Source organism: Amblyraja radiata, chromosome 33 (genome assembly GCF_010909765.2).
Source record: "Amblyraja radiata isolate CabotCenter1 chromosome 33, sAmbRad1.1.pri, whole genome shotgun sequence".
Lineage (NCBI taxonomy): Eukaryota > Metazoa > Chordata > Chondrichthyes > Rajiformes > Rajidae > Amblyraja > Amblyraja radiata.
The window spans coordinates 853,455-881,334 of record NC_045988.1 but is presented as its reverse complement, the minus strand read 5'-3'; the positions used below and the strand labels follow the sequence as shown (position 1 = coordinate 881,334).

Here is a 27,880-nt window from a genome sequence, read left to right as displayed (position 1 = left end):
TATATTACAAAATTAGAAACTAGTATTCCAAACCTATTAAATCTAATAACTCAATTTGGTCAGTTTTCGGGATATAGAATCAATTGGAATAAAAGCGAAATCATGCCAATAACAAAATTCAATTTACATACAATACAACAATCCCCTTTTAAAATAGTTATGATAAATTTAAATACTTAGGAATCTATGTAACTAAGACATATACCTCTTTATTTAAACTAAATTTCCCACCCTTACTGAATAAACTACATAAGAATATTCAATACTGGAAAACACTCCCCATTTCAATGCTTGGGAGAATTAATGCTATAAAAATGATTTTTTTACCGCAACTGCTGTACCTACTTCAATTAATTCCAATATATATCCCAAAAACTTTTTTCAAAAAAGTCGACTCCATTGTTACAAGTTTTGTCTGGGATTATAAGAATCATAGAATAAGTAAAAAACATTTATGTAAATCAAAGATAAATGGAGGTCTGGCTTTGCCAAATTTCTTATTTTATTTTTGGGCAGTCCATATTAAAAACATGAATTTTTGGCTGGAAGAGATGGACCAACAACCAGATTGGCTAATGATGGAAAAGGAAGACTGTCTACCTTTTGAAATTGGACCGATCATATTTGCCCCCACAAAACTGATTATTTCCCATTGTAAATAATCCTTTATTCAAATCATCCTTTATGGACAAAGGTTTCACACAATGGAAAAATCATGGAATCAAAAATATAGGACATCTTTATGGGAAAGGTACTTTTCTTTCATTTCAAGAGTTACAACTGAATTATGGACTGCACTCAAATAATTTCTTCAGATATCTACAAATTAGAGATTATGTTAAATCTAATACACAAGTTTACAGGAATAGGGAATCAGAAATTCTTGATGAATGTCTGAACAAGCATCCTAATACTGAAAAACTAATAGCTTATATTTATAACACCTTACTAAATAACGAGGTACCACCGACCGAACCATATAGATACAAATGGGAAAATGAAATAGGTCATCCTATCACGAAAGATATGTGGGACGAAAGTTTACAACAAATACATCAATGTTCATTAAATGCCAGACATACTTTAATACAATTCAAGGTCTTACATAGACTACACTTCTCTAAAATAAAACTAAATAGAATCTTCCCACAAATCTCTCCTATTTGTGATAAATGTCTACATTTAGAGGCTAATTTAACACATACGTTTGCAAACTGTATAAAACTTAAACATTTCTGGACAGATATTTTTGAAATAACTTCAGAAGTTATTAATACAAAACTGGACCCAGACACAAAATTAATAATACTTGGAATATCAGAACAAAGCTTAACACTCACAACAAACCAAAGAAACTTCTTCAATTACAGTATAATAACCGGAAAAAAATTAATATTAAAATTTTGGAAAGGCCCTACAACCCCCACAATTAAAATGTGGATTACGGAAATGTCGGAGACCCTATACTTAGAAAGAATTAGACTTGTCTTAATGGACAAACAAGATCTTTTCCATAAAATTTGGGCTCCATTCATTAACTATCTGAAGGGATAGATTGGCACAGCACGAGGACCCAGCTGAAACTTGAACTCAGGAACAGATGAAAAACTATACTCTATACTTTATAACCTACGAACCTATCTCCATTGATGTATTACAGGTAACCCATTCCACCTCCCTTGTTTTTCTGTTGTGTTGTTTCTTGTTTTTTGTTTGTTTTTTTTTTTGCTTTCTTTTTTATTTGTAACTTTCTACCCTCTCTTTTTCTCGCTTTCTATAAAAAATAAAAATACTAGAAGCAGAAGTAATTGATAATGGAAAATTTTAATAATGTATGACTGATGTATATGAAAAGTTTTTTTTTTTACTATAATATGTAACTACATTTTATAATATGTCTACTTCTAATAAATAAATAAAAAAATAAAAATAAAAATAAATACAGACTTTAAACATACCAAAAAATTTTAAAAAAGTTGAAAAACTGACGAGCTGCATGACATGGCTGCTGCCAGTGCAGCGCCCCCTTCATTTATCTAATCTTCCTCTTTATTCTCTGTGGTCGGGGCAGTTGAACTATTCGCAGTCGGGGTGATCATAGCTCCCGCAGCCGGCGATCCAAGCTCCCGCGTTGGGGCGGTCGAAGCTCCTGTGGTTGGAGCTCCCAGAGCCCGTGAGCTCCACGATGTTAAAGTCTGCAGGCTCCCACGGTTGGCGCTCCAAGGTCGATGCCCGTCAGGGATCACCAACTCCGCAATGTTAAGTCCCGTTGGCTCCCATGGGTGGAGCTCCCGCAGTCGGTCTCCAGCAAGAGGCCGCCAGCACCATGATGTTGGGTCGCAGTGTTGACGGAGATACGATACAGAAATTTTTAAAAGTTTCCCCCAACCCCCACCCCCCACATAAAACAAGCTGAAGAACACTAAAACATACATATAACACCTACTAAAAAAACAACAAAGGAAGGGACGAGAGACTGTTGGCGAGGCAGCCATTGCTGGCACAACCAAGTGAAAATTGCACACAATACTCCTTGTGTGGTCTCATCAGGGCCATGTACAACTGCAATAGGACCTCCTTGCTCCTAAACTCAAATCCTCTTGCAATGAAGGCCAATATGCCATTAGCTTTCAATGACTGATTTACAAGCACACCCAGGTCTTGTTGCACCTCCCCTTTGCCTAATCTGACACCATTCAGATAATAATCAGCCTTCCCGTTCTTGAAACCGAAGTGGATAACCTCACATTTATCCACATTATACTGCATCTGCCATGCATCTGCCCACTATCCCAACCTATCCAAGTCACCCTGCAGCCTCATAGCATCCTCCTCGCAGCTTACACTGCCACCCAGTTTTATGTCATCCACAGACTTAGAGATGTCACATTTAATTCCCTCATCCAAATCGTTAATATAAATATACATCGACCGTCCTGACGCGGGGGCTTCGATCGCCCCAACGCGTGGGCTTCGACCGCTGGCTGCGGGAGCTTCGATCGCCCCGACTGTGGATGGCTCGACTGCCCCAACCATGGGAGAATAAGGAGGAAAGAAGATTAGACTTTATTGCCTTCCATCACAGTGGGAATGTGGGGAATCCGCTGTGGTGGATGTTTATGGTAACTTTTGTGTAGTTGTGTGTCTTGTTGCTTTTTTTAGTATGGCTGTATGGTAATTCACATATCACTGTACCTTAATTGGTCAGATCTTACTGTAGATAGCTTTGTTGTGGATTATACACCATAGAGTGTACAGAGCCACAGTCTGTAGTGTTGTTCTTCCAAAACCACTATATCACTTGTATTCATAAATATTACAAGTTCTAGCACAAAGATGGCATTCATGGCTAATTCCATAACAATACAGCTTTTGAATTACTTAAATGAGCACGTTTAAACTATCAAAAATATGCCAACGTTTTATCTATCAATGAGAGATCATGTTTTTGTTATTTTTCAAATCTTAGTGCTTACAATCACAGAACGATATGAAGAAAACACTGGGCTGTGAAAATAATTTTTACTTTAACTGCAAAAATCTGTGTCTTACAATGATTTTGTTTTAATGGACATCAGCCATCTAGCATCAATGTTCTGTGTTTATACATCACTTCAAAGGTCGTCCTGTTCTAAACTATATTTTCTTAGTTTTTAGGCAGCTGTTTCCGAATACACAGAAGACAACGGTGTACTATTCCAGGGTAAAGGGATTAGAGAGTATCAGCCCTCTGCTCAAAACTATTGATGAAACTCCAGAACCCATTTTAGCAAATGTCAAAGGGGACTTTCCCAAATGGTTAAGGGGAAATCTGCTGAGAAATGGGCCTGGGAAGTTCGAATTTGGAAATGACAGGTAGGCACATTTACTTGCCCATGTTTTATTGCACAAAATACTGTCAGTTCCACAAGATGCTTCACTGCCTGGTCAAGCAATTTAGTTTAGTTTGGAGATACAGCATGGACACAGGCCCACCCAACTGTCTTGCTGTCATGGTTCTCCCATTCTTCATGTGGTTATTTATAATTGCAGGGTACAAGAATAGTAGGTATGAAAGGCAGATAGAATTTCTTTCCAAATTAACCTATCCTTTTATGCTTCTAATTGAAGACAATGGAGATAGGGTATGTTGAAAAGCTATAGAGTGTGGGGAGCAAGGTTTGTGAACTTGAAAGAAAATCAATACTTTGTCAAATTTTTGTGACAAGATCCAATCAATACTTTGTCCAAATTTCAAGATTTCTAAGTAGCAATGTTTTACTCACTCACTTACTAAACCTGGTCTATTCTCATTTTAGATATAACCACTTGTTTGATGGCATGGCCTTGATGCATCAGTTCAGAATTGATGATGGTATTATAACATACATGAGCAAGTTTCTACACAGTGATACATACTGTATCAACAGCGCACATAACCGAATCATGATATCGGCGTTTGGAACGGTAGCCATGCCGGACCCATGTAAAAGCATTTTTGAACGCTTCACTAGTCGATTTAATATATTGGGTAGGTGTCAAATATATCCATTTAATTTGTCATTGAAACCTTGGAAGGTCAAGCTTAATGTTTACTTCAAATAACGTTTTGTTTTAAGATGCAACAGATAATGGCTCTGTGAACTTTGCGTTGTACAAGGGGGATTACTATGCTACCACAGAAACTAATTTTATCCACAAAGTGAATCCACATACCCTTGAAACAGAAGAAAAGGTAAGATTCACTTTATTGGTTTATGAATCAAACTTCATTTTGTGAAGATTATTTCAAATATGATACTTCTTTGCTGTTGGAAACAAAACTTAATTCAAACATGATTACATTTATATTGTAGGACTGGAGTCTCCCCTGCCCTCTATATTTGCAGTGTGCTGCTAATGTGACTATTGGCCACTCTCCAGAATTTCTGGCTGAACTTTGTTAGACAATAATTGCTAGATTTCCTCATGAATTCCTTTATTTGAAGTTGGGATGAGAGCAGAGTTGGGATGAGGGCTGAGTAACTGCAGCTTTTTGTATCTATCAACAGTATGTATTTCATCCTTTCACTATTCGTATGATTAATCCTCCATTGATCTCGTGAGAAATGGCTTCCTGTGAATGATCGGCTCACTTGTCAATGGCCCAGCTGCCAATGTATTTTGGGAAGTGACTAGCACCTCTCCCTTGAGTGTAGTAACTTTCTCAGTGACCCATCTGCCAACATCTGCTGATGAATGACCAGTTCACCCTTCCCCACTAACTGCAGTAACTCTGACAGAAAGCTCTGACTTGTAAGGTAAAGTCTATTGCCAAAAACAATGGAAAAATAAGCTGTCCCCATCCTCTATCACTGATTCTGCACCCTCCTATCTTCCTATCCAATGTTTGTGCCAGCTAGTTATCTCCATTTTTTTAATGAACGCAAAGGAATATAGGTGGAAGGGGACAGGTTCATGTGGGGCATAGGGAAGAGAGGGGGAGAAAAAGGGAGGTGGTGCTCGGTATTTTTAGGTTCGTAACCTAGAATTGGAGATTTCAATGCTCATACCATTGGGTTGCAAGTGACCTAAACAGAATATGAGGTGTTGTTCCTCCAGTATGCATGTGTCCGCACTCTGGATTAGTGTTAATGCTGGCTTGACAGTTAAAATGTCAAAAGACTTCCAATCTGTATGACTCAATGACAACTGACACCTAAAAGCCTTCAAACTACCTGGGGAGTGACTCAATGTGAAACACCTTCAAACTACTTAGGGACTCACTTAATGTGAATCCAATCTCCTTTCTGCCAGAGAAACTGTGAAAGTGAAATATTTGCATTTTAAAAATAATCTCTGATGTTCTTTCTAGATAAATTTGACCAAATATATTGCAGTGAATGGAGCCACAGCCCATCCACATTATGATCCAGATGGAACAACATACAACATGGGCAACTCCTTTGGCAGACATGGTATATCTACCTGTTAACAACGTAACCATTCTGTTAATGTCTACAAACATCCTCTGAGAACTATAGAGTTGGATCTATTTCAAGCTTAATAAAACTTTATTTTACATATGAACAGGGGCATTGTGCTTTCACAAATGAAGTTCTTCTTGTCAGCTGGCATTAGTGTAAGAGAGGCAACACTTGTAATCCGTGATCCTCTTCATCCAACTACTCCTAACCCTCACCCTTAACCTTGTAAATCCAACAACTGAAAATTATTGTAAAGTATTAGACTTTTGTGCTACTCTTCTGCTGCAAGATCTTGCATGCTAATATTTGTTGCAACCAAGCTAAGTAAAATACAAAAACAGATTTTGGCAGTTTTATTTGCAATTGGACATTAAAAAAATTGTGCTTGGAAAATGCATCAGCACCGGTACAATAGAAATGTGTCTTACATTAAAACCGGAATACATTCTAGAAGCTGTAGGTGTAGTCCAGTCCATAACATAGACCAGACATCCCACTGTTGACTCCATCTAAAACTTCATGCTACCTTGGAGAAGAAGGCAACATAATCAAAGGCTTGTCCCATCAAGGACATAAACCCTTTTCTCCCAAAAGTTTGGTTTCCAAGAGGGGATTGGAAAACCATTTGAATGCCAAGTAAGTTGGAAAAGAGTGAGGGAGTGGAAATGGCCGTACTTCTCTACATAGCTAGACCCAATCAGCAGAATGGAACAAAAGAAAGAATTGGAACAAAAATTGTTTACTTTCTGATCCGTGGGCTACTTTTTGATTTTCTCTGCTGTACCAATTCTAATTTCATGATTTCTGTTCCAAATGATTTCTTGGATGAAATTGTAGACTATTCATACCTAGAAATTGGATCACATAATAATGCAATCTAATTTCAGTGAAAAATAAAATGTTTTTTGAAAATCAGAAACTTTGCCCATGGGCCTGAGGGTATATGATGTTTGTTCCAATTCTTTCTGTCGATGCATGGGGCCAGGACATTCACACTGAATCCAGCAACCTTGGACAGCACATTAACACCATGTGGCCAGTTACCTCAGCTCCAGCAGCGTGGGTCTTGTCTGCATGGAGCTACGAGACAAGTAGACTTTTTTAGTTTAGTTTAAAGAAACAGGCCCTTTGGCCCACCAAGTCTGCGCCAACCACGATCACCCCATACACTAGCGCTATCCTACACACTAGGGACAATTTACAATTCTTACCAAAGCCAATTAACCACAAACCCGTATGTCTTTGGAGCGTGTGGGAAGAAACTAGAGCACCCGGAGAAAATCCACACAGGCCACAGGAAGAATGTACAAACTCTATACGGACAGCACCCATGGTCAGGATCGAACCCGGGTCTCTGGCGCTGTAAGGCAGCAACTCTAGAACTGCGCCACCGTGCTGTAACTTTGAGCACATCCTTGTATCTTTTCCTTCATTCACCTGGTAATATCCTCACCTGACTGATCTCGGGAAAGACGGTCTGTTTTGTTGTTGGGCATGTGAATACTGTGACATGCCAAACCTACCTGATTGAGTGCAAGTGGGGTTCGCTGCTGGGGGCGTTAGCTTGGGAGAGGACACTGATGTCTGAAGAAGGGTCTCAACCCAGAATATCACCCTTTCCTTCTCTCCAGAGATGCTGCCTGTTCCGCTGAGTTACTCCAGCATTTTGTGTCTACACTGATATTGACGCAACTCCAGGCTCATAACCCTTGCCTGACATTTTTCTATATCCACTAACATTGTGGGCGACCTAGCTGTTAACTCCTGAATGCTGAATGCACTCAACCTCTTTGTTCAGTTTCATTTTTAGTTGAGTTGAGTTTAGTCTTCCTGGCTTTTGCTCCAGCAACTCTACGAGCTGGACCTGGGTGGGAATGATTACCTTTGCATGCAAGGTACTGGTGAAGTGAGATCAGACAAAGGTTTCTAAGCTGAGAAACACAAGTGTGGATCTAATCGTCTGATTATGCTTTGTGTTTTATTTTGTAGGTACGATGTGCAATATCATTGCAGTTCCTCCACAGATGTCAGATGATGAGGAGACACTTCAGGGAGCAAAGATAGTTTGTGGCTTTGAACCAGAGGACAGCTTAAACCCTTCTTATTACCACAGCTTTGGTTTGTTGTACTTACTAATTGACAGCTGAAAATATGAACCAATATTTTCATCTTTGTGTATTAGGGATGAACTGCAATATTTCTCTCTTATGTTTTAAAACACGTTTTTACCTGTATATTATATATCACAACCTATCTAAAATATCACTTTTGTTTATTTTTAAGAATAGCACCATTTTTGGATGAGCACCTGATCAAAGCATCAGGCACGTACTGCAGTACCCTATCAATGATGGCAGAAGATAAATAAATAAAAGCATAAGTAGAAATTATTAATAATTTTAAAGATTGCAAACCAGGAGAAGATTGAGGGAGGTACACAAAATTGCTGGGGAAACTCAGCGGGTGCAGCAGCATCTATGGAGCGAAGGAAATAGGCGACGTTTCGGGCCGAAACCCTTCTTCAGACTGATGGGGGGTGGGGAAAGAAAGAAGGAAAAAGGGGAGGAGGAGGAGGAGCCCGAGGGCGGGCGGATGGGAGGGTGGGAGGAGACAGCTAGAGGGTGAAGGAAAGGGAGGAGACAGCACGGGCTAGCCAAATTGGGAGAATTCAATGTTGATGCCATAAGGACGCAAGGACCCCAGACGGAATATGAGGTGCTGTTCCTCCAATTTCCGCTGTTGCTCACTCTGGCAATGGAGGAGACCCAGGACAGAGAGGTCGGATTGGGAATGGGAGGGGGAGTTGAAGTGCTGAGCCACCGGGAGGTCAGGTAGGTTATTGCGGACTGAGCGGAGGTGTTCGGCGAAACGGTCGCCCAACCTACGCTTGGTCTCACCGATGTAAATCAGCTGACATCTAGAGCAGCGGATGCAGTAGATGAGGTTGGAGGAGATACAGGTGAACCTTTGTCGCACCTGGAACGACTGCTTGGGACCTTGAATGGAGTCGAGGGGGGAGGTGAAGGGACAGGTGTTGCATTTCTTGCGGTTGCAACGGAAAGTGCCCGGGGAGGGGGTGGTGCGGGAGGGAAGGGAAGAATTGACGAGGGAGTTGCGGAGGGAGCGGTCTTTGCGGAAGGCAGACATGGGGGGAGATGGGAAGATGTGGCGAGTGGTGGGGTCACGTTGGAGGTGGCGGAAATGGCGGAGGATTATGTGTTGTATTTGCCGGCTGGTGGGGTGAAAGGTGAGGACCAGAGGGACTCTGCCCTTGTTGCGTGTGCGGGGATGGGGAGAGAGAGCAGTGTTACGGGGTATGGATGAGACCCTGGTGTGAGCCTCATCTATGGTGGCGGAGGGGAATCCCCGTTCCCTGAAGAACGAGGACATTTCCGATGCCATGGTATGAAATGTCTCATCCTGGGAACAGATGCGGCGTAGGCGGAGGAATTGGGAGTAGGGGATGGAGTCTTTACAGGGGGCAGGGTGGGAAGACGTGTAGTCCAGAAGATTGAGGGAGATAAGTTATAAGTGGATGGCCATTACAGAAGTCTCTACATATTATGAAACTTAGTAAAATGATTGATTCAAAAAACTAATGTTGTTATTTTCTTTCCAAGTAGAGGGGGTAAACATGCATTCAGTCAGTAATCGTGTATATTTTATTAATCTCCGTTTCAAAAGGATATATCTAATCTAAAACTGGAAGGATATTACCTACTCACAAGGTGGTCAACATTTTCAACAGAATCAATTGAAGTTGCATTAAATAATATTTAAAATATACACTGGCTGAAGCAAAATAAAACAAGTTATGAAAAAGATATAAAATAAGCATTGAACATTGTAATCATATACTTACAGGATTTTATTTTTCTGTGACAGGAATGACCAAAAACTACATCATCTTTGTTGAGCAACCTCTAAAAATAAATATAATGAAAATTCTCACATCCAAACTCAGGGGTAAAAGTATTGGTTCTTCAATAAACTGGGATCCGGAACTCAACACCATTATCCATGTAGCAAATAAACACACAGGAGAGGTAACTCATTGACATTATACCTTTTACAACATTTTGTTCTTGTTCATACTTTCAGGTATCAGGTATCATTTATGTACCAAAGGCTAGGGGGTAGAACAAACTATTCAGTGTTCTGAGATTATACATCTGCTATTGCTATGAAGAAGGCTATTCATATTGGGAATTCACTTAAATGATGCAATTAATAAAGTAACAATATCCCAATATTGTCTGCCACATTAACCATATAATCAGCAGAAAGTTGGCGAATGCTTTACTTTCTTCAAGAAGGGAGAACGTTTGGCCCAGGTGGACTATTCTCAATCTGGCATCATGTGCTTCCAAAATGGCTTGCTCCAACAGGGTGTTGTGATAAGCCTTTCAATGAGTCAGCTAGCAGCTATTCCAGCTAGATAAAAATGTGGTGCAGATGGAGAGAAGGGGAATGGCCAAAGAACTTCCCTAACTGCTCTATTGTTAAGTATGCATATTAACATCAGAAAATGAACATTGAAGATCCTGAAAACACCTTGCTTGTTTCCTGGTTTTGCAGAGGTAGCTAATCTCAGCCAGTATGCCCATCCAAGCTCTATAAATTGTACAGGAGAAAATGAATTAATAAACCTCAGAATCAATCAGCATTGATTTCTATTGGAAAGTTTATGATTGCAGACTTTGTGCATGATTAGGAGTGTTGCTCAAAGAGGAGAGAGTCCTGCAGGCATTGATCACCTTATGTTGCACCATGCTGTTACTGCATACAAGGTGAGATAGATGGCAAGAGTGGGAGAATATTGGATAAAGTACAGTTTCTGGAAGCATCAGAACAAGGTGATATATGGTGGCATCTCACCCCAAATTCATTGTATCATGAGTAAGGCAGAAGCTGGGAGCCACTCGCCTACCAGTATATGTGCAACGTCTACAATACTCAACCTCCATACCATGCACACCAAAGTGATCAACTTGATTGGCACCTTATCCCCCAGCCCAATCATTCATTCCCTTTGCCAATGTTGCAGTGTGTGCTATCCACAAAATGCACCAGTTATTCACCAACTTACTTCCTATCCACGTCCTGTCACAAAGAACAAGGGCAGCAATGGTGTGGAAATAGTACCACCTGCAAATTACCCTCTGAATTGCACATCATGCCAACTTGGAAATGATTCTCTGTTCCTTCATTGTTGCTGGATCTAAATCCAACTCCTTGCACAACAGCAATATGGAAGGAGAGAAAAAAAAGAACAGCTGGAGGAACTCAGCATGCCAAGCAGCATCTGTGGAGGGAAACGGACAGATGTTGTTTCAGTTCCTGACTTCTTCTGACTGATGGGTGGGTCTAAAGAAAGGTCTCTATCTGAAACATCATCAGCCTTTAGTCTAAAGAAGGGCAATGACTCAAAAGGCCTGGCAGTTTCCTCCACGGAGGCTGCTTTCCTCCAGCAGTTTGTCTTTTGCTCAGGTTTCCAGCATCAGCAGTCTGTGGTGTCTGCATTATGCATGGACCTTCGGTTGAAGCACTGCAGCTGTTAAGGAAGGTCTCAAGATCGAAATTCGAGATAAAGCCAATTAAGTTGCAAAGCTGTTGTATCTCTCGGGGTTGAATTGTATTTGAACACTGGTCTTCCTTAACGCTCAGATTACATTAACATTTCTCAGGTCAGGTGTCACTGGGCAAATGAACCATTGCTCTAGATACATAATTGAAGGAACTTGCAGTCAAATTTCTCCACCATGACCAAATCTTCCCCCTCCCACTCCGGACAAGATGTCTTGAACCCGGGCACGAGGCAGGCCACACAACATTTGGGACTCTTGATTCTTGTGGCAGCGAATAGTGGCTTCTACCCTAACTATACCATCTCCAATGACAACTACTCTTTTCTTGTCTGCTCTTGAATGGCTCCCTGAACCACGGTACCCTGGTCAGGTTGCTCATCCTTCCTACAGCCCCCACACTCATCTGCACAGGGAGCAAGAATCTCACACCTGCCTGATTGAATAGGAACATGCAGCAAGTGCACTACTTGGATTTTAATTCTTATTTTGCCATGGGTGAGTTAAATCTCTACCTTAAAATTCTCTCTCTGGCCATGGGAGGAAAATGACAGAGGGCCAACAACGTTGGTTAATTCCTCAGTTAAGTGTGGTTGGAGAGTGTTGGACAAGGGAGCTAAGAATAGAGGAACAGATGAATGATACTTTAAAAAGACAACTGTGAACCAATAAAGTAATTAACACTATGAGCATACACTTAACTATGTTAGCATTTGATAAATATTGGTACTGATGAAGGAAGATATTTGAATATTCTCAGGTGACAGGATTATGGAAAATTTAACTTTTATTAAGTATCTTCACGTTCTTTTATAGATCATTCCTTTAAAATATTACACCCAAGGCTTCTGCATATTCCACCATATCAATGCCTTTGAAGATGATGGCTTCATTGTATTTGATATTTGCCACTATGAAAGTGGGCATTTCCTGAAAAATTTAACTCTGCAAAACCTGCAGAAAGATGGGGAAGAGTTGGATGAGGTAAAACCAAACTCTCTTTACACTTTCTCAGTTTTACATTTGACAGATTTAGAACTAGAAATAATTGCACATTTCAGATGAATGATTATGAATATTGAAAATATTTTTAGAAATAATATTTATTCATTGTGAAAAATAAAAAAATAAATTGTAAGTAGAGAATTTAAAAAATGCAGATGCTGAAAATCTGAAATGAAAATATAAAATGTTGGAAACAAATGTTCGCAGAACATGCAGGACAAGATAGGCCCTTCAGCCCACAATGTCTGTTGCAAATATGATGCTAAGACCAACTCTTTTCTGCCTCCACATAATCCATATCCCTCCATTCCCTGCATATCTATGTGCCTATCTAAAAGTTTCCTAATGCTACTAGAGCATCTGCCTCTACCACCACCCCAGGCAGCGTATTCCAGGCATTCACCACGCTCTGTGTAAAAAAACTTCCCTCGCTTATCTCCTTTAAACTTTGCCCCTTTCCCCTTAAAGCTATGACCTCTAGTCTTTAATATTTCCATCCTGGGAAAATGATTCTGACTATCTACCATATCAATAACTGAAAATGTTGTATACTTCTATATCAGCTATCTATATACTTCTATATCAGCTAGGGAAAACAATCCAAATCTTTCCAACCTCTTCCTGTAGTTAATACCCCTTAATCCAGGCATCATTCTGGTAAACATCCTCTGCACCCTTTGTGCATTGTTTCCCCCCCTATCAGAACTAGGTCATGCTCACTATGCAAACATTAACAACTCAAAGTGGGGTATATTGCTGATGTAATCTACGTGCATATCTGACAAGCCAGTCAAAAGTTTTAATGAACTGTACTGACATCTGTGAACAGAAACATTAATGTTCAACGGTCCTGGACCTGAAATGTTAACTCTTTCTCTTCTAGTCGGTCCTGTCTGACCCACTGAGTGTTTCCTGTATTTTCTGTTTTTTAAGCTAAATTGTATTCTGTTAGTGAACAGGATTTGTGCTGGCCATTTCTTTATGCAATGAAAAGTTTGAAGACTTTACATAGTTCATTAATGTTGTGTTTGACTGCTTTGTCAGATTTACACTTCAATTACAACAGCAATATATCCCAATATAACGAGTATTGGCTACTTTTGACCAGTGTACAATGTCAGGCTCAAGCTGTTGATGCACATCAAAATGGGGCAAATTATAGAAAACAGTCAAAACACAAAGTGGTGGAAACACTGGTTAGGTCAGCCAACAAGAAGGAGGGCCAGGGTTAATGTATGACAGACGACCTGGCCTGCTCAGATCTTCCTGCATTTTTGTTTTCATTTCAGATTTTCAACTCCTGCGGCTTTTTTATTTTCAATCATGGACGGATATTAGCAACTTAGTAGCATTCCATTCTTTTTAAAGAGAGGAAATCATTGTTGGCAGAAGAATATTAAAATGGATCAAATATTGAATTAACAATAACATAGATATGAAATAGAATATTCATTTTCTGCCAAATTAATATATATTTGTTATAAATTTAATTTTCTTGCTGTTATTTGAATAAAGAAAATAGACCATTTTCAGCCCGAGAGTTGTGAATCTGTTGAATTCTCTGCACTTTAGGATTTAGCTCTTAGGGCTAACGGAATCAAGGGATATGGGGAATAAGCAGGAATGGGTACTGATTTTAGATGATGAGCCGTGAACATATTGAATGGCGGTGCTGGCTTGAAGGGTTGAATGGCCAACTCCCGCACATATTTTTCTATGTCTCTATGTTTCTATGAAATCATATTGACCAATATATAGGATGGTTTACGGCTTTACTTAAGTGAATAGATAAGGGGCTAGCAATGGGTAGAGTGCAATGAAGAGTCATGAAACAAGCTGCTGGGGGAACTCGACAGGTCAGGCAGCATCAAAGTCCAAATACTTTCTGTGTCAAAAATGTATTGCAAATGTTTTTACAGACATGCTAATCGATTTTAAATTATATTCTGTTTAAGATATATAACACAGCTCCAAAAGGATTTCCACGAAGATTTGTCTTGCCTTTGAACATCTGCTCCAACACACCGATTGAACAGAACCTCAATACTTTAACATACAGCACTGCATCTGCCTTCAGAATGGCTGATGGAAAGGCATGTTCTTTATTTGTTACCGGCATGTCAATGTTTTTTAAAATTTGTGCAAAGGTTTTTTTTTGTGCAAGTTTAGTTTATTTTTTTAATAAACTGTTTCTTGTTTGTGGTCAGCTTTCTCATGGATGATATCTGAAGCTAAATGTATTCATTTCAATTTAGAGGAAGTCATATTGTTGAGCCCTTGATCCCTTGCCCCTTAAAAAAATACCAGGATGCACATTCATTTTTGACAGGAAGTGTGCCAGGCATCTGCTGATGGTAAACACAACAGCCAGACAGTGCAGCATTCAGTAGGAAATCCTGATTCGAGACTTGAGTACTATTCTCCATCTGTGGAATGTTTTTAACTTCCCACATTTTCCCACAACTGAACACAGTCTCAGCAACACAAATAACCTTTGGTCAACACTGTTTAAGGGATAATTGCAGTGCCCTCCATAATGTTTGGGACACGTGGCTTCACAGGCATTCGTGATTGCTCAGGTGTGTTTAATTGCCTCCTTAACACGGGTATAAGAGAGCTCTCAGCACCTAGTCTTTCCTCCAGTCTTTCTATCACCTTTGGAAACTTTTAATGCTGTTTATCAACAAGAGGACCAAAGATGTGTCAATGAAAGTCAAAGAAGCCATTATGAGACTGAGAAACGAGACATCAGCCAAACCTTAGGCTTACCAAAATCAACTGTTTGGAATATCATTAAGAAGAAAGAGAGCACTGGTGAGCTTACTAATTGCAAAGGGACTGGCAGGACAAGGAAGTCCTCCACAGCTGATGACAGAAGAATTCTCTCTGTAATAAAGAAAACCCCACAAACATCTGTCCAACAGATCAGAAACACTCTTCAGGAGTCGGGTGTGGATTTGTCAATGACCACTGTCCACAGAAGACTTCATGAACAGAAATACAGAGGCTACACTGCAAGATGCAAACCACTGGTTAGCTGCAAAAATAGTAAGATTAAACGGGAACTTACCAGTTTGAAGTTTGATCTTTATTTTATGAGGAGTAACGTTGAGGGAATACGTGAAGAACCCCGCTAGGACGCATGCGTGTCATTCTTCAAAGCAGCGGTGTGGAATCACAGATAACTATAATGACTAAACGTAAGATTAGAGAGAGATACCAGTTGAGTATATGATCAAGGGTGGGAGCAGAGGGCACGTATTCCCTCAACGTTACTCCTCATAAAATAAAGATCAAACTTCAAACTGGTAAGTTCTCGTTTAATCTTACTATTTTACTTCGGAGTCACGTGAGTGACTACGTGAAGATTTCAAAGCTCTGTGATTTCATGCCGTGGACGAGTCCATGACACACATCTGCCTTGGTATAGGGGAGAAATATTTTCGACATCCATACGGTATGTGGATGCAACAAACAAATTTATTAACAAAAGAAATCATAAAACCCCGTATATTAATGGGGACAAATTATATTACAGAACTTAATATAGTTTTTGAAAAAGTTCCAGTTTCCTCCACTGGTTTATTATAAAATCTACGGAACGTTCCTTCTGATGACCATCCTGCCGTTTTGAGGATCTGATCCAATGGAACATCCAACTTGTATGCTGCCGACGTAGCTGCAGCCCTGGTGGAGTGAAATTTAAAACAATTAGTATCTATACCTGCTTTAGTAAGTACTTGTTTTATCCATTTGGAAATGGTCTGTTTTGTTATTCGTTTATGAGGCTGTCTGTGGCAAATGAGCAGTGCCTTTTCTGTGCCTCTGATGGTTTTGGTTTGTTTAATGTATTCTTTTAGATGTGTTACCACACACAGTCGCTCATCTGCAGGGTAGTTATTGAAAATCACTTTTAGGCCTGCCGACCCCTGTCTGTTCTGTTTTACCAGTTCCTGGATGTAAAAATGTAAATTTTCCTGCGAACTGGTCATGTTATCCAGCCTCAATTTGTGTAGGGAGTGTGCCCTTTGTGCTGTGACCAATGCCATCAGCATGACCGTTTTTAAGGTCAAAGTCTGTAATGACAGGCTAGTGGCTGGAGTCCAGTTCCTTAGTAGATTCAGAACGATGCCAACATCCCATATATGGGAATATCTGGCCTTAGGAGGGTTAGCATTGAATATGCCCCTCATGAGCTTGGTTATCAAAGGGTGTGACCCCACAGGCTGTCGTTCCGTTTCTCTCCAGAGGTAGGTAGACAGGGCACTTCTGGCACAGTTGATGGCGCTGTACGTAAGTCGTTCGTCATGGTGTAAATTTACCAGAAATTCCAATACCGGTTGAATGTTCGTAGGTCTGTGGATAATGTTGTTCTGGTTGCAATACCTGTGCCATTTTCTGATATATACTAGGTATTGATTTTTTGTTGACTCTCGTTGGGCTCCAGCGATCATGTTCATAGCTCTCGTTGTTAAGCCCAGGTGTAATAAAGGAGCTTTCAGACTCTACAAACCAAAACGTTAATGTGACGATGACAAGGATGACTTGTCCTAGTTGCTGGATTTACCAGTAGATCCGGTCTGTGTTGAATGGTGATGTGAGGTTCTAATATCATCTCCTGTACCAATGGGAACCATGGTTGGGTAGGCCAATCGGGTACTATTAAGATACCAGACGCAGAGTCTTGTCTTATCGTACTTAGTACCCGACTGATGAGGCAGAAGGGAGGGAATGCATAAAAGAACAATTTCCCCCAATGCAGCGTAAAAGCATCTGTAGCTGCTGCCCCAGGGTCTGGTTCCCATGATGCATATTTTGGCACTTGGTGGTTAAGCCTGGATGCGAATAGATCGACATCTGGTGTTCCGTATCGTGCTGTAATTTCAGCAAATACTTTTTTGTCCAACATCCATTCGATGTTCTCATTGAATTTGTGTGACCTGGTGTCTGCCACTAAGTTTTGTCTACCTGGTAAGTAGGTAGCTGATATCCAAATTCCTCTGCGGATACACCATTGCCAGACCTTGTTTGCCAGATTGTCACATGATGTCGATTTGTTTCCACCCATGTGGTTGATGTATGCTACCACAGTGGTGTTATCAATTTGTAATCTTACATGCTGGTGAGATAACCCTAAGCAATATGACTTAAGGCCGTGAAAAGCTCCCAACATTTCTAAGTAATTTATGCCCAAAGTGTGTAGTAATGATGACTCCTGTTCATTCCATATCCCACCACAGCTGGTGATGGAATCCGTGGCACCCCATCCGAGAGCACTAGCATCCGTTTGTAGTGTGATAGACGGATTGCTGATAATGATTGGATTGGAACAATGCCTAATGTTTTCTTTCCACCATTGTAGTTCTAGTATGGCTTCTTTTGGTAGTTCCATAGGTCTATCAAAATGACCTCCATTGTATTTTAGAGCTGTTATTTTTGCCCTTTGTAAATTCTGATAATATAAAGGTCCGAATTGTGCAGCTGGAAAAGCTGCTATTATCTTGCCAATCATTCTCGCCACCTGTCTAATAGATGGTTTTCTTGTGTCAATGATTTTGCTGAAATCCTCCTCGAAGGCTATTGCTTTGTCTTGTGGCAAAGTCACTGACATAAGAACTGAGTTAATGGTAAATCCCAAGAAATCCATTGTTGTTGAAGGTTTCAATTTAGATTTAATTGGATGGATAATGAATCCTAGGCTTTCAAATAATTGTATAGTGGCTGTTGATGTTAATTCTGCTTGTTTTACCCTTTTGCCCAATATAAGTATATCATCCAAATAAGCCATCACAATGTGTTTATGTTCCCGTAGGAAAGCTAAGGCTGGTTTTAATATTTTGGTAAATAACCTAGGTGCAGAAGTAAGGCCATTTGGTAGTGCTCTGTATTGCCAGAGTTGATCCATCCAATTAAATTTCAAATAACGTCTGTGGTCACCTGTTACGGGTACTGAATAGTAAGCACCTTTTAAATCAATGCTTGCCATATAGTAACCTTTGGAGATTAATAGTTTAGCAGTAGCAAAGGTTTCCATTTTGAAGTGAACATATTTTACAAAAACATTCAAATTACTCAAATCTATGATGATGCGGCAACCACCATCTTTCTTATGTTTAATAAAAATGTTGGACACGAATTCTAAAGGTTCGTGTTGGGTTTGTTCAATTATCCCCATTTTATGCAGTCTCTGCAGTTCAGCATGTGCTTTTGCTTTATCTTCACCCTTAAGCCTGAACACTCTGTTCGGTACATGCTGGACTGGAGGATTACGTGGTTGTAAGAACTCTATCGTGTATCCCTGGATACTGCTTAGGATATAAGTATCTGATGTCAACTTATACCATGCATCCAGAAAAAAGTGTAATCTGCCACCAACACCCATGCTTTCGTTAATAAGTAAGGGACCAGACCCACCTACCTCTGGTTACCAGTGGTCTTATTTCTTCCCTTGTCCCCGAGGACGTTGAGGCCTCGGTGTCTTGATTTGTGTTGTAGATGGGTGCATCTTCCACGAGGGCCGGCCTGGGTCATGTCCTAAAAAAGACCGCTGTTGGATTGGTCTTGCCCTCGACTGTTCCCCGGAGTAGTCCTTGCGACCCATGAATGCATAGGGGTGGTACTTCTGGGGGTGGCGTTTGTTTGCTTTTATGATTCCCAGGGCTTTGGATTCTTCGTCCAAATCTATTACCTGTTTTGGTAGGTCCCCTCCAAACAGGTAAGTCTTTTCCGTGGTCGTTTCCGTTCTGCATAATCCTGCAAATTTTGGGTCTAGTACCGGCTGTATGCTCTTCTTTCTGATATTATTCAGTTCATATTGGGTATTGCAGAAGAGGGCCAGGGCATCTTTCTGGTGTTGATTCATATCTTCCTCATCCAGGGTTCGTGTGAATGCTGTTATCCCTGCGGTGAGGGTATTAAGTACTTTTTGCAGTAAGACATCCTTTGTCCTGATGCTTGCTCCTACATGCTTCCAAATACATGCGTTCACGGTTGGGACATTAAGGGATTTACAGTTTCCAGGTTGCAAGTGACGCCCCATGGTGTCAATTAGGGCTTGTCCCTGTAGCTGGTTCAGGGACATGTAATTAATACTTGCCGCTAACCTGGCTGGTAAATTATCCCCTGTGAGTTCTGGTTTTGCGAACTGAGCCACCATTTCAAGTAAGTTCCCACTCACCCCTTGCACTGAGTTGTCCATCAGTTCCTGTTCAGGGTCAGTCCAAATCTGCCCCGCTATGCTGTCCTGGGAGGCAATGGACGCCGAATACAGACCTGAATAAGGTACTGCAGAGGGGCTGAATGTCTGCCCAGTAGAGCCAGACCCCCTCTGGAGTATTGCCTCCATCAGCCGCTCCATTTTTGTCCAGTGCTCTCGGGCACCTGGCTCTGGCGGCTTGTCCTGGACCAGCAGCCGCTCCAACGCAGTACAGACCTTTCGAGCGCTGACCGCTCGCGGTCGCTGGTCCCGCAGCTCAAACGCGTTCCAGTAATCTCGGTCACTGGTCGCTTGCTGCTCCTCCAATTCCTTCAGCCCCACAGGCCCCTGAGCGTAGGTGGCGTGGGGCTGTTCGAAATCCAAGTCGTCCGAAAGAACGGCTCGGTCGGTTTTGCGTTTAGCCTTTCCACCCGCCAGTGGTGAGGCTAGCTCCGGCAAAGGTGTTCCCGACAATGGAGAAAGCCCTGCCGTCTGCCGCCGCTGGCTGCCCGTTCCTGCACGGCTCTCCCCCGCCAGCTTTTTTGCAGCTTTGGTCCGTCTTCTGTCCATCCTAGAGGTAAGAAAAACGTAGATCTCTTACCTGTCTTCGCTGGTTTTATACACCAGCCCTTTAGGAGGAACGTCCTTCCTCCATCGAAATGACTCGTGCAATGCGTGTAGCGTAATGACACGCATGCGTCCTAGCGGGGTTCTTCACGTAGTCACTCACGTGACTCCGAAGTAAAATAGGATGACCAGGTTACAGTTTGCCAAGAAGTACTTAAAAGAGCAACCACAGTTCTGGAAAAAGGTCTTGTGGACAGATGAGATGAAGACTAACGTATCAGAGTGATGGCAAGAGCAAAGTATGGAGGAGAGAAGGAACTGCCCAAGATCCAAAGCACACCACCTCATCTGTGAAACACGGTGGTGGGGGTGTTATGGCCTGGGCAAGTAAGGCTGCTGAAGGTACTGGCTCACTTATCTTCATTGATGATACAACTGCTGATGGTAGTACAGGTAGTATAATGAATTCTGCAGTGTATAGACACATCATTTCTGCTCAAGTTCAAACAAATGCCTCAAAACTCATTGGCCAGCGGTTCATTCTATATCAAGACAATGATCCCAAACATACTGTTAAAGCAACAAAGGAGTTTTTCAAAGTAAAAAAATGGTCAATTCTTGAGTGGCCAAGTCAATCACCCGATCTGAACCCAATTGAGCATGCCTTTTGTATGCTGAAGCGAAAACTGAAGGGGACTAGCCCCCAAAACAAGCATAAACTGAAGATGGCTGCAATACAGGCCTGACATAGCATCACCAGCAACTGGTGATGTCCATGAATCGCAGACTTCAAGCAGTCATTGCATGCAAAGGATATGCAACAAAATACTAAACATGACTACTTTCATTTAAATGACATTGCTGTGTCCCAAACATTATGGTGCCCTGAAATGGGGGGATTATGTATAAACATTACTGATTCTTCTGTAAAATGTCTAAAGTTCCTTCTGGCATACAACATTTGTTTTCTGTGACTTCTACAGATTTGGTGTGAGTCTGAGAAACTATATGCTGATGACTTAGTGAACGTAGGTGGGTTGGAATTTCCGCAGATTAACTATGCAAAGTACAACACAAAAAAAAACAAATTTGTCTATGGATGTGGAGCAGGCCATGTGGTAATGGATTCTCTCTTGAAGATGGATTTGGAAACAAAGACATTTAAGGTATGAATGAAGTTAAATATAATAGTGCTGTCATGGTACATGTAGACTAATTCATATTTAAAGATCTGTGTTGTGACTTTTTCCTGTATTTTATCTTTGAATTAGCAATTACTCATACTGGTTCCTTTAGTATCACCAAACTGCTGCCAAAACCTTCTGATAGCCCATTATCATTTTGAGATTTCTCCTCCCAATAATCTCTTGATTGGTCTTTCAAAATGTCTTTCCGCTGACTGGTTAGCACGCAACAAAAGGTTTGCACTGTACCTCAATACACGTGACAATAAATTAAACTAAATTCTGTTAACTTCAGTTCAACAAAATCGTTCTTGCCTTCATCCTATCCTATACTATTGTACTTAGCTACACATTTAGTCCTTGCTAACCATGTTGACCCCATGTTGACCCCAGTGGCTGGCTATTGGCTTTGCCTTGTAACTTGCCATTTCTAGAACTCATTCTTTAAATCTTTGGATGTTTAAGGGTTTCATGAGTAAATTCTGTAAACCCTCCCCCCACCATTCCCAACCAAAATCCCCCCCCCCCCTCTCCTCCTGAGTATATCAGGTGATTAACTAGTTATAAAGCCCTTTGTAAATGTTGTAATATAAATATCTCTTTGTCTTTGACCAAGCAATCAACGTTTTCTTTATCATTGTGAAGAGTTTTGGCTGAGGTTTATGCATCAAGGTCACTTAACGGACATCATCATTGCTTGAATTTTTTTCTCTCCACAGATCTGGAAAGAAAAAGGCTACTTTCCATCGGAACCAGTCTTTGTGCCGTCTCCTGATAGTGTAGAGGAGGATGATGGAGTTATTTTGAGTGTAGTCATTTCACCAGATCAGGTAACCAGCATTTACTGTCTTACCTAGCACTTAATCTTCATTAGGGTAGGGTACATCTTTAGTTTAGTTGGACAAGGGTGTTAAGGGATATGGAACCACAGCAGGTAAATACATTTAATTTTCATCAACCACCATCTATTTGAATGGTGCAACGGATTCAATGGTGTGAAGTGCTTATTCATAAGATCATAAGACATAGGAGTAGTATTAGATCATTCGGCCCATCGTGTCTGCTCCTCCATTCAAGCATGGCTGATCTATCTTTCCCTCTCCACCCCATTCTCTTGCCTTCTCTCCATAACCTTTGACATCCTTAGTAATCAAGAACCTGTCAACTCCGCTTTAACAATGCCAAATAATTGGCCTCCACATCTGTCTGTGGCAATAGATTCCACAGATTCATCACCCTGTGACGAAAGAAATTCCTCCTCTGTCATTCTAAAGGTCTGTTCCCTCTGGTCCTAGACTCTCTCATTACTGAAAACATCCTCTCCACATCCACTCTATACAGGCCTTTCATTATTTGGTAGGGTTCAATGAGACTCTCCCTCATGCTTCTAACCAAAGATCATAGAAGGCTTGCTCTAGTATGTTTGCTTCTAACCTCCAGCAAATATGGGCCCAGAGCCTTAAATTATCCATTATTATTGATCCTATGAATTTTTGGTCATTAAAGGGGTTTGCAAAATGTACCCAGTTTAACACATGACAAAGCCAACAGTTTCAAGCACCAAGCAACACAATGTAAAAGTTACATTTGTTGATGCTGGAAATCTGAAATAAAAACAGGAAACAATGAGATTCTGAGTGGATTGGGCCAAATCTATGGAGAGAAACAGGAATAATGTTTCGCGTCAATTCTATTTTCTTCAGAATTGCAAAAGTGAGAAAGTAAACATGTTTTTACTTGCAAAGAGGACGAGGGGTGGAAAGAACAAAGGGCATGTCTGTGGAGACCAAGGATGTTCAGGTGGCACAAATGCATTTAGTGCTGTGCGAGTGAATGATGAATGCTTGTCAGTTGCAATTGAACTCTCCCGAGGAGTGTAAGTAGAGGAAGGAGAGAGGAAAGCAACATGCAGGAATGATGCCCTGGGACCTAATCTCTCTCACCTGCCCTCCCACTCCACCCATATTCCCATACCGCCATTATAGATAACTTACACCAACTGGTTAACCAGCCAGGCAGCATAGCATTGGGATGAGAGGTCACTGGTCACTGGGTCACTGCTTATCGGGTCACTGCTTATCATGTTGTGTGTGGGGGATATTGAGGCCATGGTAGCAACATGCTAGATTCATAACTCCTACAACTTCCAGTTCACTAATGAAGCTTCATGAAAGATTCTCGCTGTGTTATGCTCTCTGCTGGGAACATGAGCTGTAAATGATGACCTCACCATATTTTCATTAAATGAGTAATTATTTAAAATGCGTGTGAAAATGCAAGGATTAATGTTTCAGGTGTAGCTCTACATCAAAGTTAACTGAAGGAATATATTTTATATAAAACTGGGTTTTAAATTGTTATTGACTTTAATTGTTATTTCACTGAAGACTCTGCTATTGTTTTACAGTGCAAGAATAGCATGATGCTTGTGTTGGATGCTAAGACCTTCACTGAGAGGGGTAGGGCAGAAGTGCCTGCCCAAATGCCATTCGGATTTCATGGTGTATTTGCAAAATGTTAGATTGGATTATAGTGAGTCCACGCTTTGCTGTTACTACACTTGCTTCACTCTGTTACTTCATGGGAAATCTACCATAGTTCAAACAAAAGCTTGCAATTTTTATATTAGCAATTAATAATAACATGTTTTAAATTTAGAACAATGGTTTCCAGTTAAACAACGTGTTTAATGCTCAGCGTGTGTGGTATGGGACACAGAATGTTCATCACCCAGTGGGGAAAAAAAGACCATTGTTAGAGTTCAATTTAAACAATCCCTAAATACGTACCAAACGTAGATTAAAAGGATCAGAATAATAGCCACCCTTTAGAGGAAGTCTGAAAATAATCCTCTCTGTTGTGTTAAATAGTCACTGCTGGAATCATACAATATAGATTAGATTGATCCACATCACCTGAGCCCATGTTGATTAGTGATGAGTGGGTAATTTCCCCAAATAAATTGTTGAATCTCTCAATGTTCATTCATTCAAATACAAGTTAAATAGATTTCTCTGAGAAAATAACATTTAGAGATTTAGAATCTGATTAGCGAGAGTAAGCATGGTGACTCTCGTGATCTTGGGAAGAAACAATGGCTGTGAATAAATAGTTTCCAATATTCTCCATGGCTGAGTATTGTTTTTTGGATCTGCTGTGGAGTAATTGATAGACAATAGACAATAGGTGCAGGATTAGGCCATTTGGCCCTTCGAGCCAGCACCACCATTCAATGTGATCACCATGTGATGGACTGAATGCTGTAATTCAGGGGTCTCCAAACTACCAAACAGGCCATTTTATCCGGCCCGCAGCAAGCTCTTAACAGTTCCGGGGGAGGGAGAGGGAGGGAGAGGCCTAGGGTACCCGGCGCACTGTCTCCCCGCTCCCGGACCTACCCGGCGCGGCCCTTCCCTGCACCTGGTCCCCGTACCGGCTGCAACCCGGGGGCGGGGAGACACTGCAAAGATAAGTTATTTCTATTATTGGGGGGAGTTGGGAGGATAAGATACAATCTAAAAGTTAGGACAACGTCTTTTGAAAATGAAGTTGGAAACCCTTTTACACTCAGAGAATAGAAGAAGTTTGGGTAGCTGAGCAAAATGCCAGTTATGTTCAATAAAATATCTATAGATTGACAGATTTGGGTTAAACTGTGGTGTGGAGAGGCACAGGCTTGGGGCTGAATCTCACCGCCCAGTGGTCTGGAAGATTTATTGAACTGTGATTGGATAGGACATGAAGGCAGCACTGCTTAATCATTTACTTATTGGTAAAGAATTATTGGGATCATGCAGAAATTGGCTCCATGTAATCATATTTATTTTATTTAATGAGCATTGTCTACTGTGGAGCAAAACACTACAATAAGCCTGCAATTTCCTCTCTTTTTCAGATTAGAGTCACAGAGTACCAGAGTAATGCTCATCCGATGCCCGCCAACATGCCCCATCTCCACTAGCCCCACTTGTCCTATAACCCTCCAAACCTTTCCTATCCATGCACCATCCGAAAGTCTTTTAAACATTGTTATTGTATGCCTCAACAGGTTATTTGATTTACCTACTGTTGTCTCTGTTGTCCCTTGGGTTAATTTACATTTTAATTTTACATTCACCTTTTACATACATGTTTCATTTACATGTTTCACCTTTCACTGTAAACTTATGCCCTATGGCTCTTGATGCTTTGCATATTCCTGGGGTGCCCTGTTGGAATTTTGCAGATGGTTTCAGCATTTGTGATAATAAGGTGGCTATCAGCCCACTCCTATTTTCAATCACTTTCTAGATACCCCTGGTAAAAGATGGAATTGTACCAGAGAATAATTTGTGATTTAATATTTGATAAACCTAAACTACATTCAAAACTGCTGTCAGGAAATATTGGATTAAACATCTCAGCACAAGTGAGGTTTTACAGTTATAATGTGCCCAAACTTTTAACATTGTCACAAAAAGTGTTTGTAAAACAAAGAAGGAGTTTTTAATAAAATACAAAGTGCTGGAGGAACTCAGTGGGCCGGGGAGTTTCTATGGAGGGAATGGACACACGACATTTTGGCTCGGGACCCTTCTTCAGACTTTACAAGCATGTAGCCTATTGGACAATACACATCCTTAAAAAGGTAATTGCTACTTGACCTATTAACTTGTATACAATAGTTAGCTTGTAGTGACTGATCTGTACATGTATCTTCCTATTGCGGAATATAGAAAATTGCATTAAAATGTGATTCCTGAATTGTATGCAAGAATTGTTGATTTGTGAAAGACCAGCCTGGACTATTAAAACAGAAATATTTTATCCATGTTTCTAGAACATTTGCATTGCAGCTTTTTATGGAGAACTACTTAAGTACATGTTTCATATTTAATTGCAGGATTTTCATATTTCATATTTATTTCATATTTTTATATTTAGTCAGGATTGAACCCGGGTCTCAGGCGCTGTGAGGAAGCTCTACCAGTGTGCCAATCTGCCATGTTGCTTGATGGTGATGTATGAATAGCATCCACATTACTCTGCATTGAGTGCAGGGTAGATATCCAGCAGGGTGTGAAGAAGGGTTCTGACCCTAAACATCGCCTATTCCTTTTCTCCAGAGATGCTGTCTGATGCGCTGTTACTCCAAATTTTGTGTCTATCTTTGGTGTAAACCAGCATCTGCAGTTCCTTCCAACACAGTTCATCTCTATTCCTTTATGTCTCTCCATCTCCAGACCCCCTCTGCTGGTGAATTCTGGTGAGCCAACCTGGCAAAAACAAGTTTGACAACGACACAACTAGGTCAAGTTGAGTTTATTGACATCTGCACAGGTATGGTGAGGTACCCTGACCCTGACCCTAACTCTAATGCAGGTACAATGAAAACCTTGCAGCCACATTGACTCAGGAAAATGCACAAAAACATAAATTATATATAGAATTCTGTAAGACCATGAAGAGAAAGATTATATAGAAAGGAATACTTTAGTGAAAAGCAAAATTAGGAAAAAAACAAGTTGTGCAAGTAGTAGAAAGTAGGATGTGGGCTGTGTGGGCTGGTTCAGTAAGCTGATAGTTGTAGCAATGTAGCTGAACCTGTTGTGGAACTTTACCTGCCTGGTGATTTACCATCATACTCTATATACCTCACTTGATGTTTTTACACCATACACACAATACACAATACAATTTATTTGTCACTTGAACCTCATAGAGGCTCAAATGAAATGTTGTTTCTGCAGTCATACACACATGAAAAAAAGACCCAAGACACAACACAATTTACACAGACATCCATCACAGCGCATCTCCTCCTCGCTGTGATGGAAGGCAAAAAAACTTATCTCTCCCCTGCACTCCCCATTCCCCTCCCGATGTCAGTGGATAGACTAAACGTTAGTGTTTAGAGATACAACGCAGAAACATAGAAACATAGACAATAGGTGCAGGAGTAGGCCATTCGGCCCTTCGAGCCTGCACCGCCATTCAATATGATCATGGCTGATCATCCAACTCAGTATCCTGTGCCTGCCTTCTCTCCATACCCCCTGATCCCTTTAGCCACAAGGGCCACATCTAACTCCCTCTTAAATATAGCCAATGAACTGGCCTCAACTACCTTCTGTGGCAGAGAATTCCACAGATTCACCACTCTCTGTGTAAAAAATGATTTTCTCATCTCGGTCCTAAAAGACTTCCCTCTTATCCTTAAACTGTGACCCCTAGTTCTGGACTTCCCCAACATCGGGAATTCTAGCGTGTACAAGCTGAGTCTATCCAGTCTTTAGCGTGTACAAGCCGAGTCTATCCAGTCTATCCAGCCCACCGAGTTTGCTCCGACCAGCGATCCCCGCACACTAACACTATCCTACACACTAGGGACAATTTACATTCATACCAAACCAATTTACC

The 27,880-nt window shown here is 40.9% G+C and overlaps 1 protein-coding gene and 1 long non-coding RNA gene across 4 annotated transcripts in view; both read left to right on the top strand.

The window, feature by feature from the left end:
- bco2 (beta-carotene oxygenase 2) overlaps positions 1-26,287 on the top strand; it is a 39,398-nt gene extending 13,111 nt beyond the window's left edge. Inside the window, exons 2-13 of one of the 2 annotated variants that reach the window (XM_033049466.1) lie at positions 3,651-3,855; positions 4,299-4,510; positions 4,599-4,714; positions 5,834-5,936; positions 7,935-8,063; positions 9,831-9,991; positions 12,347-12,514; positions 14,491-14,628; positions 21,281-21,463; positions 22,201-22,311; positions 23,889-24,013; positions 25,377-26,287. In XM_033049466.1, coding sequence (XP_032905357.1) covers positions 3,651-3,855; positions 4,299-4,510; positions 4,599-4,714; positions 5,834-5,936; positions 7,935-8,063; positions 9,831-9,991; positions 12,347-12,514; positions 14,491-14,628; positions 21,281-21,463; positions 22,201-22,311; positions 23,889-24,002 — 1,640 coding nt within the window. In that variant the 3' untranslated portion in view covers positions 24,003-24,013; positions 25,377-26,287. Of the gene's footprint in view, positions 1-3,650; positions 3,856-4,298; positions 4,511-4,598; positions 4,715-5,833; positions 5,937-7,934; positions 8,064-9,830; positions 9,992-12,346; positions 12,515-14,490; positions 14,629-21,280; positions 21,464-22,200; positions 22,312-23,888 lie in introns of both variants that reach the window. The other variant, XM_033049465.1, reaches the window with a different exon arrangement.
- Positions 8,070-9,534, top strand: LOC116991118. Of its 2 annotated transcripts, none has more exons than XR_004416701.1 (2): positions 8,070-8,378; positions 9,478-9,534. It is a non-coding gene; the product is annotated as an uncharacterized LOC116991118 (long non-coding RNA). The 2 variants fall into 2 exon arrangements; XR_004416700.1 differs by having other exon boundaries at positions 9,466-9,534.
- Positions 26,288-27,880: the final 1,593 nt, after the last annotated feature.